The 20,917-nt window shown below is 34.1% G+C and overlaps 2 protein-coding genes across 10 annotated transcripts in view; one reads left to right on the top strand and one right to left on the bottom strand.

The window, feature by feature from the left end:
* The window catches only part of LOC140171406 (broad substrate specificity ATP-binding cassette transporter ABCG2-like), a 49,857-nt gene extending 45,591 nt beyond the window's left edge, over nucleotides 1–4,266 (top strand). For all 4 annotated transcript variants that reach the window (XM_072194661.1, XM_072194663.1, XM_072194660.1 and 1 more), the window contains one exon: nucleotides 1,190–4,266. In XM_072194661.1, the coding sequence (XP_072050762.1) occupies nucleotides 1,190–1,337 (148 nt within the window). In that variant the 3' untranslated portion in view covers nucleotides 1,338–4,266. The remainder of the gene's footprint in view (nucleotides 1–1,189) is intronic.
* Nucleotides 4,267–11,137: 6,871 nt separating this feature from the next.
* Nucleotides 11,138–20,917, bottom strand: part of LOC140171404 (uncharacterized) — a 112,113-nt gene continuing 102,333 nt past the window's right edge. For 5 of the 6 annotated variants that reach the window (XM_072194655.1, XM_072194654.1, XM_072194658.1 and 2 more), the window contains 6 exons: nucleotides 20,692–20,709; nucleotides 18,830–19,004; nucleotides 18,157–18,296; nucleotides 16,526–16,606; nucleotides 15,092–15,184; nucleotides 11,138–14,129 (listed from right to left, as the gene is read on the bottom strand). In XM_072194655.1, coding sequence (XP_072050756.1) covers nucleotides 14,094–14,129; nucleotides 15,092–15,184; nucleotides 16,526–16,606; nucleotides 18,157–18,296; nucleotides 18,830–19,004; nucleotides 20,692–20,709 — 543 coding nt within the window. In that variant the 3' untranslated portion in view covers nucleotides 11,138–14,093. The remainder of the gene's footprint in view (nucleotides 14,130–15,091; nucleotides 15,185–16,525; nucleotides 16,607–18,156; nucleotides 18,297–18,829; nucleotides 19,005–20,691; nucleotides 20,710–20,917) is intronic. The other variant, XM_072194656.1, reaches the window with a different exon arrangement.

The raw sequence follows: 20,917 nt of genomic DNA, 5'->3' as shown, positions 1-20,917 counted from the left end.
GTCATCTGAGGTCAAATTAGTAAAAACTGTTGTATGGGCATGAAATTTGGTGGGTACAGTCAATATTTAGAGCCAAATGTTTGGAAGGTCATTTCGGGGTCATCCAAGGTCATCCAGGGGTCATCTGAGGTCAAAATAGTAAAAACTGTCGTATGGGCATGAAATTTGGTGGATACAGCCAACATTTAGAGCCAAAGTTTTGGAAGGTCATTTTGGGGTCACCAGGGGTCATCTGAGGTCAAATTAGTAAACAATATCGTATGGGCATGAAACTTGGTGGGAACAGTCAACATTTAGAGCCAAATTTTTGGAAGGTAATTTTGGGGTCACCAGGGGTCATCTGAGGTCAAATTAGTAAAAACTACTCTATGGGCATGAAACATGGAGGGTACAGTCGGGCGGTCATTTTGGGGTCATCCGGGGTCACCCAGGAGTCATTGGAAGGTTGTTTTGGGGTCATCCAGGTTTCATCTAAGTTCATCAGTCTCCTCTTTTAGGCTTGAAGCTTTGTATCAACTTGTGAGTGCCACATCACTCCCTTTGGTGGAGGCATCACGGTCGACGCTTTGCGTCCAAAACCGCGACATCCGAGAACCGCGGTCCATCTAGTTTGATATTTAGAGAGTATGTGTCATAAGCTTTAAAATTATATATAATTTGACTTCATACACTATTCAGAATTGGAGTTACGTTTGGTTGAACTCTGCACTTTTAATAATATATGAATAATACAACTTTCATGCACATTTCGCACTGTAACTCAAAATTAAATTTGCTGAGTTTACACGACGTTTGTGGTGGGCGGTCACAACCCAAGATCAACTGAGATTGACCAATTTCACATAGCTGTCAACTCATTGTATCGCTAACTTGTGGCCATTGTAATCTTATGATACTCTTTCCTCATAAGTTGTTTAGGGTGGATTTGTTAGTTATGAGTTGTTGGGGGACATCACTATGTGCATGAAATGGGGAACTGGTTAGGTGTCATGCATATGAAAACATACACTTTTCAGTAAGCTGTGTTATGATATGTCACTCACATCTTTCCATTAAAACTGATGCATCAAGAAAAATATTTCTTTAAAAGCCACCAAGATACATACGTTTGGCCAAGATTCAGCTTGTGCGATATTAAATTCCACTACCACAGCTTGACCTAAAATGTCCAGTTTTTCTTTTATTTCAGTTTGGATGGTAATGACTATCTGGAATCACAAGGTATTGGTACAACAGACTGGGACCTGTGGCAGAACCAAGTCGCTCTAGCAGTCATAACAGTATTCCTTATGTTCTTGACCTATGTGCAACTAAGAAGAATGCCCAAGTTGAAGTAAACGATGATGACACATTACAGTCTCATTTGACTAGTATGTAGTTTGATATTTTGTGTGTGTTTTGTTGTTGCGACAAGCAACAAATTTGCAGCTGTGTTTTCATATGAGAAGAAAAAGAAGCTTGAAAAATGCTAATTCTTTATGTGGAAAATCGTTGCCAAGAACCAAAGAGCATAGGACCAAAATATAATGCAGCAGAACTGGAAATTCAGTGTTTGTTGCAACAGAAGGCCCCATAGAAAAATTACATAATATTTTGATAGCTGATATACTTTAAAAGGTTACTTATGAGCATAGATGTACATTGGAGTAATCCAACTATGTATTTGTGTATAAGACTAGCACATAGGCATGTAACTAGCCTGTTTTGAGGGGTCTAAAGCCTGGTCACCAAGAATATGGTGAAAAGAGCATCCAAATAACAGATATTTTAAATTTACCTGAAAACATATAAATTTTGCAATGGGGCTGTGTGCCCCTTGTTCCCCCTCTGGTTATGCCCATGAGCATATGTAAATAACAAAAGAGCAGAGGTTCACATAATTTTTGAAAGAGTGTTTTGTGATGTGATTGACCCTAAAATCATGGTTGATTTTGATCTTCAAGCAGAAGATGTGCTCAACTTTGGTGGTATTGTATAGCAGAATATTTTAGTAGTATTTAATTTTTGTGATTTTAATTGTTCTGAAAAAGGTGCAATGATTTATAGTGCGCTATGCACAGGTACTAATTACCTCTTTTCTTAACCACAAATGGCAAGAGCAGCAAATACCACAATTACATCTAACAAGGCACAATGCCTAAGTATGGCTTCAAAGTATGGCTTTTAAGTATGACTTAAGAATCATGGGCCAAGATGTCTATTAGTAGTGGAGTGTATCTATATGTAGTGAATTACTTCAAAATGTCACCAGGGTTGAATATATGAGCTTATTGAAGTTCATAATTACACCAGTGGAGTATTGGGCCGAGTTAAAATAAAAGCTTAAATGTTTCGCGTCCAGGTTTTCAACAAAAAAGAGGAAGTGCTTTTTATTTTTTTATCAAAAAATAGATGTAAATACACAAATTTTGCCTGTATTTAGCGTATAGAATAATGCCTGAAAAAAGGAGGCTTTTTTATTTCATTGTTCTGGTAAGCCCCCTCTAATGGTTACAGAACTTTCCTAGACATCTTTAATTCACAAATTAAATAAAAATATATTTGAAGCGGCCTCAAAAAAAGTGTGAGGGGACAAGAAACATGTTTTATTTTTCACTCTGCCTTATTGCTGATTACAATTTGAAACAGCTTGCTACTCTAGGTGGGCAAAAATTCTCTGAGAAGTGTATCTCAGAGAGCAAATAAGGACTTCTCTAAGGAAAGATTACAATGTACTCATTGTAGTCATATTGTATTTACAATTCACCTGTTGCGTATTATTAATTTATGATTCAAAATTTCACCAAGGGAATTTGATAAAGAATAAGAAATTCCAAAAACAATACACCTGAGTGCCTTGTTAGTGTCGCTTTGTTTACTTTTTTAAATTTTTGAACCTCGGCTGTTTTAGCCTGCCAATTTACATGTGGTGTTAAATGTATTTTATATAATACACCTAAAAAAATAACACCTATGTGTCTATACAACTGTGTACATTGATATGCACACAACTGAACTACAAGGTCACAGACCAAATAAAGCAAAGTTGCTTATGAAGCATGTATTTTCCTCATTATAATAATATAATGGAAATACTATGTTCAAAAGGTTTTGTACATTGTGTTTTGTATTCAAGAAATGATTTTCTTTTGTAAATTTTGACAATCAAAGAAAATAACTGATGATATTTTAATTTATAAATTTTGACAATCAAAGAAAATAAATGTTGATATTTTTAAATTTTGATAATCAAAGAAAATAACTGATAATTTTCTAATTTATTATGTGGAATAAGTGTGTGTAACAAACAGTAAGTGCCTTCCATTCTAAAAAAACATTTCGTTGTTTGACAGGAAAAACCTCCTATGTGTCATTGGTCCCTGAACATGTTTAAAGCAAAGCTGTCTATATGTAACCCATTGGCAGTTTTGTTTTAAACATGTTCAGGCCACAAGCACATAATAGGTTTTTCCTGCCCAACAACGAATTGAGTTTGTATTGTGCCTTTCTAATTTCAAAATTATGATTAGGCCAAATGTTTATCTCAGTGATATATGCATTTGCCCGCTTTATTTGGAAAGGGCCAAGTAATATATAGGAGTTGTATATTGCATTTTTGGCCCTGTTTTCTCTCGGAAACATAGCGACAGAATGTCTATTTTTCTGTGGATTGAAAAAATGGATAAAAACCCTTTAAATTTGAAAGGGTGGAGAAATGGATTGGAATGCAAATTTTAAGGCTATGTGCATATGATATTAAGACAAATCCTTTTACATTTAAGTATACATTACAATGTGTACAATCAAATGACTGTGTTGTACAAGTCCAGAAATTGTCTCACGTTTTAGATGTTTCACCTTCTGTGCGGATGATTTCATCAGTAATGCGGTGATACAGCCACTGCATCATATAGTTGTTCAAATGACATGGTTTTATGGTAAATTAGCATGTCTACGGCATTCATTTTGCTCTTTCTTAAAGCAAGAACTTCACCCCCATAATACAATAGATAAATCCTAAAACTGTTGGACTAGCTAGCCAAGCAACTGTCATTATCTGGTTCTCCAGTTTGCTGAATATATGCATAGAAAAAAAAAGTATTATTTATATTATATCAGATCAATCAAGTTTAAGAGATAACCACCAGTAAAATAATTGCTTGATGCTTTTGTTGTTGTTGTAGTTGATAGCTTGATTCAAACAGTATTAGGCGACGGAAAAAAGAAAGCCTGTTCTACGGGCGGACGGACCATTCAAGCAGGGTTCGGTCGGCTTTTTGGGGGTGGGGGTGGGGAATGACCCAAAAATCACCAAAATCTGTAAATAATTTGCAATTTGAGAAAATACAAATCCCCAATTTGTTCAAAATCTGGGTCGGTCGGGCCTGTAGAACAGGGTTTTCTTTTTTCGTCTCCTTCCGTACAATTTTGTTACATTTTCTTAATTGGTGCAAATAAGTTTGCTTTTGATGCTTGCCAATCGGACATCCATGATTTGATATTTTGTTATGGAGCACATGCGCTGTACTTAGTTTACACAAATTTGAGGTTTAGAAACTTTAGTTATCATTTAGACTATCGTTCAGAATATTTATGATATTTATAATTACTAAATTGGTTTAAGTTAAAAAGGGACGCTCAGAGATTCATCAATCCCAAACTACAGATGTCATTTTTTGCACTTACTAATGTATAAACTAACCCCAACAACGAATAAGCTCGACACTGCATTTTCATGTAGGGAGGGACAAAATTGTTTATGCCCCATCAAAAATGAATTCCTTGCAAATCCAATAGGGGAGTAATGTCAAAAACAAGCATAATTTATATTTTCTCAATATCTCTAAAAATATCAAGCGACTTTAAGTAGCTCTCGGCAGAACTCTGAATGTTCCTTTAAAATACATAAATCTAATTTATAATACGATTGTAGTAAGCGTTTTATACATTTTAAGTTTTTACATAATAAATTCTATATGTATGCAGCTTTTTATCTAGTAGACTTTAAAACTAATTTGTGAAAATTCCTTTTAGGTTCACTTGTATTCATTTATCTTCTATTCAAAAACATTAATATTTTAATCAGAAATGCATCAAAATCATAGATACTATGATAGAAACAAATCAGGGATATTTTAATTGATGAAAGTGCTATATAATTAATCTTAATCAAGAATCATTTTGTTTTACCATTTGTGTTAATAAATCATTTGATTGAAACAATCAGGGATATTTAAATTGATGATACATGTAGTGTTATAAAATCATGGATAGTATGATAGAAGCAAATTAGGAATATTTTAATTGATGAAAGTGCTATATAATTAATCTTGATCAAGAATCATTGTTTTACCATTTGTGTTAATAAATCATTTGATTGAAACAATCGGGGATATTTAAATTGATGATACATGTAGTGTTATAAAATCATGGATAGTATGATAGAAACAAAAATTAGGAATATTTTAATTGATGAAAGTGCTATATAATTAATCTTAATCAAGAATCATTTTGTTTTACCATTTGTGTTAATAAATCATTCGATTGAAACAATCAGGGATATTTAAATTGATGATACATGTAGTGTTATAAAATCTTGATCAAGAATCATATATTTTTTGTTTTACCATTTGTGTTAATAAATCATTCCAATATGTTATATTAAGTTGTTAGTGTCTTCCATCAAATGTCTTGCATTAACCCAATGAGACCTACCTGCCGATTGGCCAAAAAGAAGTTTTCATTATCAATTGGACCAATCAGCAACATTGTTAGAATAAAAAAAAAAAAAAAAAAAAATGGGGTGAATTATTTGCAAAGCTCTACTCTGATTGGTGATTAAAATGAAGATATCATGTAATTGACTAATCAGAGGCAATGATAGATCGGCAGGTAGTGCTCGGGGGTTAATAATATCGCAGTGATTTTTGCATGATGCCGATAATGTTACTTTAAACTGCCCCTATTCAGTTGGAATGACCATAATCTCCCACACAGGGTGTAGATTTCAACTCAGGTAACCCCATTTAAAATTCACACTCCTTGTATGTGGAAGATAAAGGTCATGTCTGGCATAAGGGGTGTATGGATGTAAACTGGAATAGTTCATTCAAGTGAGCTAAAGCGAAGAAAATTGGAATTTAGACCACCACACATTAGCAGCTAAAGATAGTGAGTTTTCTGTCATTTTTGCTTATTGGTTTTAAATGACCTATAGTTTCCTGACAGTTGTTACTGATAATATTTGGCAAGAATAACTGAAATTAAAATTTGACCAAAATCATATATATTAAGGTTTTCAGTGACCAGCACAGGGGTAGTTGAGGGTATTGGGTGGAGCACCAGTAATATATGGCATTGCTTAGTTTGCTCAAACTTTGCTCATTAGAATCGTATTTAAACAGGGTACCAACATGGGAGTGAAAATCCACTTATGTGAAGGCCCCTTGAACCTATTAAACTGGTTCTATTTAGGAAATAATATTTAAGCACCAAGCGGCAAGTTTGTGTAAAAGCTGGCAACCAAATTATTTTGGTTAATTCAGGTATGCTGAATTAAAATATTTTGTCTTCCAAGCTATATTGGAACACAGTGACCCTAAAAAAAGACCACAAACCCCCTACAAAAATTACACGTGCTCCAAATTCACTAAAAAACATTTTGAATTATTTGTCTGGGTCTAAGTATCACAAAAATGTAACATATTTGCGCATAAGACACATATACTGCACCAATAAAGTATCCTTACACTTGGAAAAATAATCACAATTTCAACACTGAACAATATTGGGGTAAATTTGTTTTTTTAATAGATGCACTATCTAATCCTACACATTATGACACCACATTGAATGCGATGTGACCTCAAGAAGTAAAGTTACAAGCAATTGAATAGACGAAGGTTCAGTTTTAAAAGTGTAAGGATACTTTATTGGCGCAGTATAGTTACCAAGTTATGAGGCTCATCAGGACAAAGTTCAATTTGCATGTTTTACAGGGGTGAAAAATTAAAAAGATAGATAAATAAAATAATACAAATTTCATTGAGTCCTATGGAATTCTACATAATTTTTTACTCTAGCTAACTAGACATCGCAGATAGTGCAAACTATTCTTTTTCTGAAACCTCTACGCTAGGCGAATAATTTGCCTCAACTTTTACGAAAATTGGAGCAAATTTGACTTTTGACCCATACACAACAAGCAAATCAACCTGTGACCTTTTGTGCCCCAGCACACGCACAAGCATATTTCTGGGATCCGTAGGACCAGATGCATAATTAACATGTTTGAAAGTGTTATTGGAATAAAATTAATTTTACCCCTATACGATACTATGGGGTCTTTAGAGGGTCACAGTCTCAAAATAGGCATTGTCCCTTAATAGGCCCGTAAAATGGCGACACTCCCTAGCTTACTGAAAAAAAGTACGCGAGTTCATGCAGAGGGTGCTGGACGTGATGACGTGAAAATTTGAACGGTTGAATGGATGCCGTATGAATAGGCCTATGAAATTTTATTTTTTATTTTATTTTAATTTATTTTAATTAATTTTTATTTTATTTGACAATAAACAAAAGTAAAAAAAGAAATAGGTCTAGACCTATAAATAAAAGCAGGCCTAGTTATAAAATATAAGTAAAATCAAATTATGAAACCGTAGGCCTAGGTCTAGACCTATATGCAGTGTTCGAAATAAGCCTAAATTCCGTTAAACAAAAATAATGAATGGGCCTAAGACGGAATAAATGGTAGGGCCCTAAGCCTTCTTTTTATAATGATAACTATTTCTTTCGTTTTAATATTCTAATGGCCACAATTGGTTCTTAAACTTTTATTGGGCTTAAATATAGACGGAATAAATAGTATTTGTCATTAAATGTTAATAACATTCTATTTATTCCGTTGGAAAACACAAATAATAATGATCAAAAGGCCTACTCTTAATTTACACGGAATAAATTGCATTTGTATAAATAAATAGCCTAAATGATCATTATACTAGGCCACTAGGCCTTGTCTAATTTATGCCCTAATGATAATATTAAAATGCTATTTATTCCGTTGAAACAAACACAAATATGAAGATCACATTAAATAGGCCACTTACTGTTATATGCTTAGGCATATGATGCTTGTGGACTCATGGACTTCAATAAAATATCCGAGTAATTTGCAATACACTCATGCATCGGGGCGGTCCACTGCATCAACACGAAGGGGTATTGCATGTATGGTACAAACACGCAGCTTGTTGTTGAGTACAAGAACATTCAGCAACTCTACCTATACCATGCATGCATGTCTAATATACCGGTACGTGTTACGGTGAAAATGTGTTTCTGCACAGCTCAAGCAATGAGTGCACGTACACACATGCTGTTGAGTGCAGAGCTGTCATGGCTGTGTAGTACAACTTCAAGCATACCCGAGCCAACGTTCAAGAGTGCAATGCTGTGAATTGAGCTCTACATGTACGGTCTATGTCGTGTATGTTGTGTACGTGTTTTGCACAGGCATGACAAGCAGTGCAGTGCGAGTACACACATGCTGTTGATGAGTGCTGTTCAAGCATGTCGAGCCTACGTTCGCCACACAAAAGTTTGCGATTTTCTCGTCTGTATACAGTGTATAAACAAGCCCCCCTGGAACAAATAGGTCCGTCTAAAACAAATAGATCGTACCACTTCTTTCTTAACCTTCTTCCCCAAAACTATCCTAGCCCCTCTTTTTTGCTGGTCATAAATTTCAAAGAAATCCCTTTTCTCACCCCTCCGGGCGGGTGTTAATTTAAGCTTGTTTGCTATTTTTATTTTGGTCGGACGCTATATATTAGTCCCTTAATAGGCCCGTCCTATGGAGCTTCGACACGTAAAAAGCACCAATAGGGGCTTATTAAGGGACTAATATAAGTGTGTTGGATATCGTCAAGCTTTTACATTATTCCCTTAATAGCCCCGTCCTATGGAGCTTCAACACGTAAAAATCACCAATACGGGCTTATTAAGGGACTAATATAAGTGTGTTGGATATCGTCAAGATTTATATTAGTCCCTTAATAGGCCCGTCCTATGGGGCTTCAACACGTTAAAATCACCAATACGGGCTTATTAAGGGACTAATATAAGTGTGTTGGCTATCGTCAAGCTTTATATTAGTCCCTTAATAGGCCTGTCCTATGGAGTTTCAACACGTAAAAAGTACCAATACGGGCTTATTAAGGGACTAATATATAGCGTCTGACCATAATAAAAATAATACAATAGCAAACAAGTTTATATTAATACCGTGTCCCGGAGGGACGAGAAAGGGATTTCTTTTGGGGATATATTTTCCAGCAAAAGAGGGGCTAGGATAGTTTTGGGGGATTAAGGTTAAGCAAGAAGTGGTTACGGATGTTTCAGGCGGGCGTGTTTGTGCCAGGGGGACTTATTTGTTCTGACGGACTTATTTAAATTGGAAGTGGGCAAGCCTACAAGAAATCAAATGTTATTTCATAATTAATTATTACGGTCCTATGGAATACGGAATAAATGCTATGTTCCTAAGATTAAAAATGTGTAATCGTGCTATTTATTCCGTTTGAAATTGAAAGGTCTGAGCTTAGAAGTAGGCCTAATTATGATAATTATGTCCCTATAAATTTTACGGAATAAATGCTATAGGCCTACTTATAGGACAAATATAATTTTTTATATAATCATGCCATTTATTCCGTTTGAATTGGAAAGGGCTAAGCCTGCAATAATTATATATAGGCCTATATATATATTTTTTATAAACAATTATGCTCATTATTATTTCCTGATATATCTACGGAATAAATGCTATTATGTTCATATGGCAAACATGTGTAATCATGCTATTTATTCCGTTTTAATTGGAAAGGGATAAACCTACAAGTAATTATGAAAATAATTAATTTCTAATAAAGTCTACGGAATAAATGCCATACTTTTGACAAACATAATTTCCATGTATTAAATCATGCTATTTATTCCGTCTAAATTGGAAAGGACTAAGCATATGAGAATTATTATATATATTTTTTTAAATATTGGTCATTATTTCATGATGATAATATCTACGGAATAAATGCTATAATGTTCATAGGACAATCATGTGTAGGCCTAATCATGCTATTTATTCCGTTTAAATTGGAAAGCGCTAGTTATTGAAAATGGTCATTATTGTTTCATATGTCTACGGAATAAATGCCATGTTCATATATTTATTTATTAAATTATTTATTAACACATTTACTTAGTTTATTTATTTATTTATTTAAAATATTAATTAAATAAATTATATTTATTAAATGTAGGCCTATTGATTAAAATATTTATTAAATCGTTTATTTATTTATTAAAATACTTATTTATTTATTTATGAATTTATTAAAATTATATATTTATTTCATTACTTCTTTATTTATTAGATGTATTTATCAAATCTTTTATTAAATTATTAATTAATTTATTTAGCAATTTATTATTATATTAAATGAATTTAAAAAAATTAAATCATTTATTTAGCTATTTTATTTTATTATTTTTTAATTATTTATTAAATTATTAATTTATTTATTTAGACCTATTATTTATTTAGGCCTATTATTTATTTATTATTATTATTATTATTAGGCCTATTATTTATTTATTTATTTAATTATTTATTTAATCATTTATTAAATCATTATTTTATTCACGTTGTTCAGTATGCTGTGCAGTGCGCTTCGTAGCGCGACATTTTTTTTGATTGCGCCGTACAATACGAGTATATTTTCAGTAAGTTAGGGGGTCTTTATTTTATACGGGCTTTTTAGAGGACAATGCCTCAAAATATTGCTTGGCAGACAACAGATTCAAGTTCAGCAAACCCAAATTAACAAAAATAAGCTGGTTGCCAACTTTTACGCAAACTTGCCGCTAGGAACACAATTTTTCCAAAACTTCCATTTGAAAAACTCGCTCCAGTTGTGAAAGATCCAGGTAAAGCCATAATACAGGGGGGGGTATGGGTTTCAAAGTGATTACATACATTTGAAAACATACTCAAAACATACTGTAGAAGATATTTCCAAAACACAGAGTAGTGTGAACAGCCCATTCAACATTCATTATTACACTTAAATTAAAAGACAAAACAAAAATGAGGTAGTTTATTTTTAAATTTTATTACAAATTGTGTCAAAATTTGATTTACAACCATTCAGAATTTAAAAAAAAGTGGATGGTTCAAACAATGTTTTGACTTGCTAATGCATTTTTATTTTAGAATGTCTAGAGTATGTGTTGTTTTATTTAAATTTGATGACTGATCCCAGCCCAACTGAACACTTACACATCAAGAAATCCAATGCGGACTTCATTATTATCAATAAAAGAAAGCCACATTTGTCAAGTTTCGTCATCTTAAGCTTGGGTTGGACTGCATAGATAATTATGCTTATCATTGGCATCAACTCCAGTGCAACAATACCTATACATGTAAATGTGCACTGATTATTTACATTTTATATGAACAAAGCTATCAAAAAAAATTAGTTCTCTCTTAAAAACACAGACATTAAATATTCTTAGAGCATTTGATTTCTGAGTAATAAAAACATCTTGAGAAATAAAATGCACAAGAAAAATAGTATATTCAGAGCTTTTGGGATCATTAACTTTTTTTAAATCCATGTAACTTTCCTACTTAAAAAAGCATTTTTAGCAGTCTTTTTAATACATTTTCAGTTAAAACTAATACATATTTCTTTCCAATTTGTATTGTACTTTTAGCTAAACATTCGCTTCTCAAAGTATCCCAAAATTTGCCTACTTCAGAAGTACATGTTAGCGTACAACATATACATGCAATGAAGCAAATAAATCTACAATTTAGGCTGGATTTCACCTACAATTACAAGGCATCTTAATTCCTGTAACCCATCATAAGTAAGTCCAAACAGTTTCAGAGACTTTAGATACTTTGTAACTAATTGTGAAATCAATGCCTTTTAGAGGTATGATGGACACAATAGGATTTTGTATTTGGCGGGTTTTACCCATATTGAATACTGGCCTCCTATTGTGTATGCCATTCTTCAAAAAAGCTAATAGAATTTGGACTGAACAGGTGCACAAGTTGCAAACTACATGACATGGATAGTCATTATCCATTAATGAATTGCATACATCAATATAAAAATCACTCACATGGACCCAATTCCAGAAATCTGCCAAGCAATTAAAGCAATTTACACTCTCTTTGCAATTCGCCAGCGAAGTGTTACGTGTAATTCGATTATCACTATGTCAGCTGGATCATGCTTTTGAGTTCTGCACCACGATCGAAATGATCGCAACACAAAGTCTATGGCATGTACTACCAATTCCAAAAGGTGCATGATCCAGTAACTAAGGTGTTATGTAACCACTTCCCTGACGAATATGATCATAATGCACATACTCATTGTTGCATGTTCAAAATCACCTCATTGAGGGTAGTGTAATTTGCAGTGTTAAAACATTGACAATGTCGAAATCTATCAGAATTTTACAATGGATGCAGTGTAATTTGTACAGCAATTTGCACTTAACTGTTAGTGTACATAGTGTACTAATACTATAAATGCTGGTTAGGAGAGGAGATCCCTGTTGAGCTTGGATCCTATGAATATATATGAGCATATTTCTGAGATTACATTATGAAGATCCATTATTCCGCAGGTCTGTTATTCGGACCACACAATGTCCAATAACTGAGAGTTCACTACTCCAAAAGTGATATCAGGTCGGCTATTCTGAATATTTCTCTGCTAAATTGTCTGTTTGGAATAGCAAACCATCGGAATAGCGGAGTTCACCCCAATTTACATTCTATCATAACATGATTCGTTATTAGCATACATTCATTACGTCATAAAGTACTTTAAAGTAAGTAAATTTGATTAACGAATTATACAAAATATTACACTTCATATAAAACATACAGACGTATTGCAACTTTCTTATTCAATAAATTATAAATCATTTTAACAACTTTTCCTTTTCACATATTTAAACAAAGTTTTAACATAGACATTGCAAGAAAACATAAATTACAGTACAGGAAAAAATTGGTGGAATGGAGATACAAAAATTTATAGCGATTTAGTACCAAGTCATAATTGGTACAATCACAGTTTACATGTCCACCAAATGGGATATTCTAGTTGAAATCCATTACACCCCCATGGAAGATGACCTTAATCTTCCACAAAGGGGGTGTAGATTTCATATGTGGTTACCTGAATGGGTGACTCCATTTTGCATCTACACCCCCTGTATGGGAGATTAAGGTCATGTCTTCCACAGGGGGTGTATGGATTTTAACTGGAATAGCTCATTATTTTCTCCCAAGTAAAAATACAATACCTGCTTTGGTAATTACTGCCAGATACTGCCATTTACTTTGCCAATAGACCAATTCAAAATATATGGCAATGCAGTACCTGATTTATTTAATTTCAAATACTGCATTTTACCTTTCCAAAACCAAGTTAAATGGACAGTATCAATTTTCTTATTTGTTTACAGCCGCTGTAAAAGCATCAACTTTCGTGCTATGACGATTTTGAACTTTTATTTACGCAGTAGCTGTGTCAAGTACGAAAAGCGTGAACATTTATGTTCAACAAAAATTTGCCCTTTTACAGTACTGTACTTACTTGGAAGAATTGTGGCAATGACATCTTTACAGTTTAAACAATATTTTTTTGGTCATTTCAGACTCCTTTTTGAAATAATTTTGTGACAAACACAACACATAATCATGTTTTATATCATAGCAGAAAATACCTTTTTGCCATTTTTTAACAAAAATAACATAGAATCGGGTGATATCATAACAAAAAAATTGCTTTTTTTGAGAATGCAAGATTAATAAACAAATGCCATCCTTTTACCTACATAATAACATCTTTCCTTAATCAAAATATGTGTTCTTATTTATACTCTCTCTTTCTCTTCTAATAAGTACAAAAAAGTAACATCATCAATAACATAGCAAAATGCACATATGGGAAGAGTTGACAGGTTGTCTGGACGATCAGGGTAATCAGAGCCTCCTTGTGATTGGTGAAGACTTTTTAATTCCAGACATGGCGTTGACAGTGGACAACAGCCTGCAAAAAAAATAAACATAATGATTAGTTTGAATATAGTATCCTGCATTATTGGTGATAAAGGCTTCACAGCAGCTGGCAAGCATGCCAACACACCGCCCTTGTATCCACTCTGCGGGATTAGGTTAGTAGCGTGCATGTTTTTATATTGGAACTAGCAAAATATTCATCTACATTACTATTCCTTGGTTCACCTAAATGTTGTGTAGTGACATCAATGCCTTTTTGCGGTTGCGTTGCAAGCGTGTCAATAAACCGCCCTTATATGTGTGCATGTATCCTCTTTGCAATTAAATTTAACACTTCACCCAGCACCTACGTCACAAACGAACTTGGGCGGACTCAATGTATACCAAATTTGAGTTGAAACAAGAAAAAGTTGAACTTGAAAGTCCCTATTTCCTCAAACAAAAAAAAGGAATTTCCATTACTAATTGCTTCTTTTCTTACCTACAAATGGCAAGAGCTGCAAATACCACTATTACATCTTTCTTTTTCAAAGTGAAGTGATTTATAGTGTGTTATGCTCCACTAGCCTAGACGCTGATCCACAAGCCTCAGCACACTTTACAGGTTTTTGCTGACCACTATGGCCCCATATCATTCCATAACCATTTAACAACAATTCAGGGACTTTGCTGATTCAAGAATGCACACCCTAGACATTCCACAATTGACTTTCACAACCAGGATCAGCTCCTCGAGTTTTTTACGGGTTACCGTGAGACAATTAAGAGCAAGTTCCTTGTCCAGATGAATTTTAAACTAACCCAATTTTTAAAACAAGAGCGTACATCACCAGGGTTTGATGCTGCAAACTCTTGCACCATAGTCGAACGAGCTAACTTGACATCTAGATAGGGCCATAATGAGGCATAACTTCCCAACATGATCTTCACTCCTTTGTCAATTTGAGAAAATGATATAATATTTTGAATTTTACTTTTTTTCATGCTACTTACGTTACACATCTTTGCACTGTCCATTGAAGCACACCATTCACTTGGTCCTTTACTGCATAGGTCTAGCTTGGTTTGCTTACAAATGCTGATAGCCTGATATTAATGAAAAGATATTCAATTATGTTCATAGTTACCTAAATAATACCCCTACATGTATGTGATCGCCTACAGGAAATTTGGTGTAAGATATTTAGAGAATAAAGGTATTGTTTTTAGCCGCTGGAGAGTATCTATCGTCTCATATAACACGGGCAACATCATTATTTTAAGTAAAACAACGAAGTGGAGCCGAGTTGTTTTACGCCAAAAATAATGATGTCACCCGTGTTGTATGAGACGATAGATGCACGATAGCAGCTAAAAAAAATACCTTTATTCTCATTCTTAAACACTTCAATTCAAACAAAAATATCATAAGTATTACAAATTTTAATCAAATTAAGTTCTACATTTTACAAGGAATTACCTAGGGCTTAAAATCGATCAGTCCCGTTGTTGCAGTGTGCCTCTGATTATCATGTCGATTCACACACGCTGACCTGTGTGATATTGTGTCATATCACACAGGTAAGAACCAATAAGATTGCAGGAACATTCTCAAGTGTTTAAAAATTATGAGTTAGACTAGTGTAAAGACTCCATTTAGGAATTAAAAAGCAGCTTACAAAGTAAAGCTGTACTCCTTCAATAGACAATTTCTGTTCTAGGCTAATTCTCTGCTCTTTTACATAAGGATAACCAAAATTGACCATGATATTTACATGTTTGTGCACCAGGACCAAATCAAGTGTTAAATTGACATGGTTTGGCAGACATTGAAATGGTAGAATAGTTGGCCATCTAATGGAACTCATTCCAGTATGACTTAGGCATATTTCTGATTTACTACCATATCTGCCAAGAAAAAGCTAGCTATTAAACGTATTGTAACAAGCAACTGTGTTCCAAAATACTAATCTTACACACCCCTAAGATGAGAAGGGCAGCAATTCATCTGTTCAGACCTACTTTACCAGGAAATACAAATGGCCCAGGTTAGCAGTTTCATTAAAAACTAATATGTGATGCGATCAAGCAAAATCAGTAGGAACTCGGAAATATTAAATTTTCAGTTTCTTATAGGATAGCAAAAAGCATTTACAAAGCTGCATTTTGCAGAAAACCCCATTGAAATTGAACAATCAGTTCAAAAGATACGAGCAATTAAAGAGTTTCAAAAACAAGAGAAAACAAAAGGAAATATTTCCTTTGTTTGGCTATATCTCAAAATCAATATTTATGAGTTCCGAATGATTTTGCTTGATCTCATCTCATATATGCCATATAAGACTTTTTTTAAATCACCCTGTTGCAAATCATCTTCACAAGAATCCAGCGATGCAAGAGACATTTAATACTGTTATATATCAATATGTTGACTAGTAAGACACTTACCTCGCATACTTTGAGTGGACTCAATAATTCAGCAATCAACCCTGGAATCACTGTACCATACTGGTTTACGATATCTGTACACTGCAAAGAAAATGCAAGTGAGAAATACATGGTTATGACATGATTCAATGGTTTTGACATTGACAACCTCATCTCATACCTCATCTAAATTGAGATTTTGATATAAAACAAAGTTCATACTTTCCTTCTCACAACCTATTTTTGCATCTTGATTCCAAACTTTGGAATAAGAGTGTTTGGGTGATGGGCCTCAATGTGAGATAGAAAACACCATGTGCTAGCACCCATCACTAAGGAGTAGATGCACCTGGCCATTATTTTACAACATCATGTCATGCCAACAAGAACTTCCATCAGCTTCCCCTCCTACGTAACTGATTTATAAATTTTTGTGTCATCCATCTCTTTTTCAGGAAACACGGTCACCATGTGTTACAATCGAACCACCCATCACTAAGGAGCAGATGCACCTTGCCATTATTTTATATCATGCCATGCCAACAAGAACTTCCATCAGCTTTCCCTCCCACACAACTGATTTATATGTGTCATCAATCCATCTCTTTTTCAGACTTTATAGAGTATCTGTTTTGTGAAATTCATTTCAAATGTCAACAAAAAAATGTCAGCTCTTATATATATTTAAAAACAGGGAAAATATGACACAACATCCAATGGGGGAGTAACATAAGACATATAAACAAAGTTAAAAACCCGACGTCAAAAGACAAAACTTTTCTTTCTCAAGGATAAAATAAGAGACCTGCTCTCAGTATAGTGGAGACCAGCTCTGATCAAAAAATGAAGATTTATTTAAGATATACTTATATATATTGACAGAAAAGTTACCTCTATGCGTTAAGGAACAAACTACAAACCTTATAACCGTAACAAATTTGCAGTGGCGTAGTTCATGGTTGCGGTGCCCAGGGCTAAGGATACATAATGGCGCCACTCCAGAATTTCTTGAATTTTGCACAAATAGGGCCTATCACTCATTAATTTTTGGTTATAATGAAGTTGAATATTGGTTTTAAATTGATCTTTTTGCTTTTTGCTGAAATGCGTGCAAAAATTGTGACTTTCATCGCTAGGAGGGGGCGCAGAATCGATGCTGAATTGATCAATTCCCCCACGTTGCTACGCCACAGAAATATAGCACAAAAATGCTTGACGTTATTGCACTAACACAATAATTTGTCCTCTCCCTATATGCAATGAAAGTGGAAATTGCATTGAGGTTTTTTATGAGTAATGTAATCAGCATTTTAAACCCTCCTCCTTCCGCCCTCCCTTTACAAAACTAGAGGCATTCTTGATCCTCAGGTTTGTACCATTGGGCTATTCCAGTTGAAATCCACACTACCCCTGTGGAAGATTTTGGAAATATTTTCTACATGGGGAGTATGCTTTTCAAATGTAATTGGTCAGAGGTAATCATTTAGAAACCCTGTATCTTCCACAACTGGAGTGAGTATTACAAATGGAAGTTACCCAATTGTCTATTCTATTCAAAATTGATACTCCCTCTGTGGCAGACTATAGCTAAATCTAATAGTGTGGATTTTGAATATGGAATAGCCCATTTCTGATGGTATAATTGTGCTTACTTCTGACTTGATATTATCAGGAAGGATAGTGCAGATGTCTAACAATCCCTTCACAATTTCCTCTTCTGTTGCGTTGCTACGGATGTAATCATCGACAAATTTGACCAGGATCTGACAAAGGTCACATTCATCATCTGTCGCTGAAAGGGAAAAGAACAACATAATATATACATCAGAAATTAACTAAAAAGGGAAATTCTCCTGCAAGTCAAAATTGTTTTATCTGTTTATGTTACTTTCTGGTTCTGTGCTATTCATTAACCATAACATGTATACTGTTGAAATAATCATGAAAATAGCTGCTCATTAACTCAAATTATTAATTGCAACAACTGCTTAGATTCAATTTGATTTCAATTTCAATATACACACTCAAAATATCTATACTTGCAAAGTTTCAATTCATTTTTACCACCTGTCTCTTCTTTAGAAGTTTTGCTTTCTAATTTTTACCACCAAATTATATTAAATAGTTAGTAAACCTGTACATTAACAACCTTTCTCCACGAACATATTACAATATTCCTAACACAACTTTTACACCTGAATGCAGTGTTCACTTTAAGGATTTGTTCTGGCAAGTTCTGTGACAATCGTGCACCATACCACCTTAGCGGAAATCTGCCTGAATGAATTCTCTTCTTAACGATGAATGAAATCTGTACAAACTTACTTGTAATAGTGTTTGAACAGAAACCAAGTGATGTACAGATCTGTGTAGGATCGATCCCACTCGCAATCAGTTGGCATATTGCATCAGCATAGTCGCTTACGAAAAGCAAACAAGATGTCTTGAATTTACTGGGTAGGATGCTGCACACATCATCTAATGCCGTCTTGATCTCCTCCTATCAGAAAAATAAGTGTTAACAAAGCAATGATTACCACAGTTACAAGATGGGGAAACACGCAGAAACTACAAGGCTCACCTGCTTTATTGATTTCTGCAGGTAATCAGATGAGAATAGAATGAGAAGGGCACATTTCCAATAAAGTTTCCAGAAAATCTTTCATGCTTATATTAAAGAGGTGTTACTAGATCGGCAGCCTCATCCCCCAACTAATCAGGCATGAAATTACACATTCATGAAAAAGCGCGTACACTTGGACAAAGGCACCTGAAAATGGGCTAAAAATAAATGGAATTTTGACATCGCAAAAGATGACTGGAACATCTCATCCCCCCCAACTTACCTCATCATTGATGAGATTTTGGTATTGTATCATAGATCCCATATTTCTCTTTAGTATCCTCTGTGTATTTCCCAAATCATGAAAAACAAACCATAGTTTTGTGGTAACCCTGAGTCCACACAAATTGCATTGTGGGCCCGCACCGACAAAATCATACAGGCAAACTCTGTAATCTTACCCATGAACCTCATGACATTAATCACTATTGACTAGTTAGTATAAGCTTACTGCTTTATGATAAAAATGTTGATGTTTTTCCAGCTATATAACACTAAAGTGAACTATTGACATAAATGTACTATTTCTTCTCAAAAAAAATATTATGGCATACTGTATATAGTGCACTGCACTTGTACACAACAGCACATACAGCTAACACTGTTACATTGCAAATGACAGAACCAGATGAATCGGTTTGCGGAATTGGTCAGAGCTCAGTCCTACAATGCAAACAAGATTCCAAAAACTTTTATCGTATTGGGTCATGAAATTTGCAGAAGATTGGCCAAAAGTTCAAAAGGTGACAAACTATGATACAGGCTTGAATTGCCAGTGTACTACAATAGGAAATGACTGCAAATTGGCAAAGTGAATTATCTGCAATGAAGGTAAACATGTAATGGTTGCCATAATTTCCAGACCATCATAAAAATTTCTATGACTTCAAAGGCAGATTAAAAATAATAAATTAAAAAGTCAAAAAATAATAGAGAACATTTTGAAAATAATGTCTGATGAATGAAAAGCGTGAATTTTATATTCATTTGATAAAAGCAGCATAAGCATTTCCAGTTTCTTCTTTCTCGATCAAAGGGCTAAAAAAAATTGTTATTGATTATTAGGCAAAAAAAAAGTTTGTCTCAAAGCTTGCGCGCGCGTTTGTAAAATCGCGCAATTTGAAGAAAAAGAAATGCAGACATTTTTTTATTTCAAAAACAAATTTTTTAATAGTTTTTTCGAGAAAAATTCAATAAATCAGATTTTTTCTCAAAATACCATAAAAATACCAAATCGGGATTAAAAAAAAAAAAAAATTGCATTTCGCATTTGTTTTCAAACCGCTCAAACCACTTTGAGACAAACCTTTTTGGGGGGCCTTAGGAGTGCCGTTTTCTGCTTCTATCTATTTCTTGCTATATTTTCTAGCTTTTTATGTGCTAAACTAGTCTAAACAAGTGCATTTTTCACAGGACTGGACCATGGATTTTCCATGGACCCAAGCATGTGTCCCTAATGGACCAACCTAGGTAAAACAAACAAACAAATAAACAAAAGTTTGTTTGAGCAAATGCCAGCAAAGTGTTATAAAAAATAGATAACAAGCTGGATACTGAGACTTACAGTGACTTTAAAGTTTTCCTGAAAGGAAGGAAGACAATGAACAGTGACATTTCATTGTGATTTGAAATCTTTCAATTGATCAGAAATTAAATTTTTGTTTTGGCAAGATGTTTTCCAGGCCACCTACAGTGGGAATTTCAATTGAATGAACACAGCCTGACATAGCGTGACGTTTTTTGCATACACTTCGCAACGTATGCCAGCATGTGCGACTGTGCATGAGTAA

The sequence above is a fragment of the Amphiura filiformis genome, chromosome 15 (assembly GCF_039555335.1).
Source record: "Amphiura filiformis chromosome 15, Afil_fr2py, whole genome shotgun sequence".
Lineage (NCBI taxonomy): Eukaryota > Metazoa > Echinodermata > Ophiuroidea > Amphilepidida > Amphiuridae > Amphiura > Amphiura filiformis.
The sequence above is the reverse complement of the archived record's forward strand: the minus strand, read 5'-3'. Positions and strand labels throughout refer to the sequence as shown.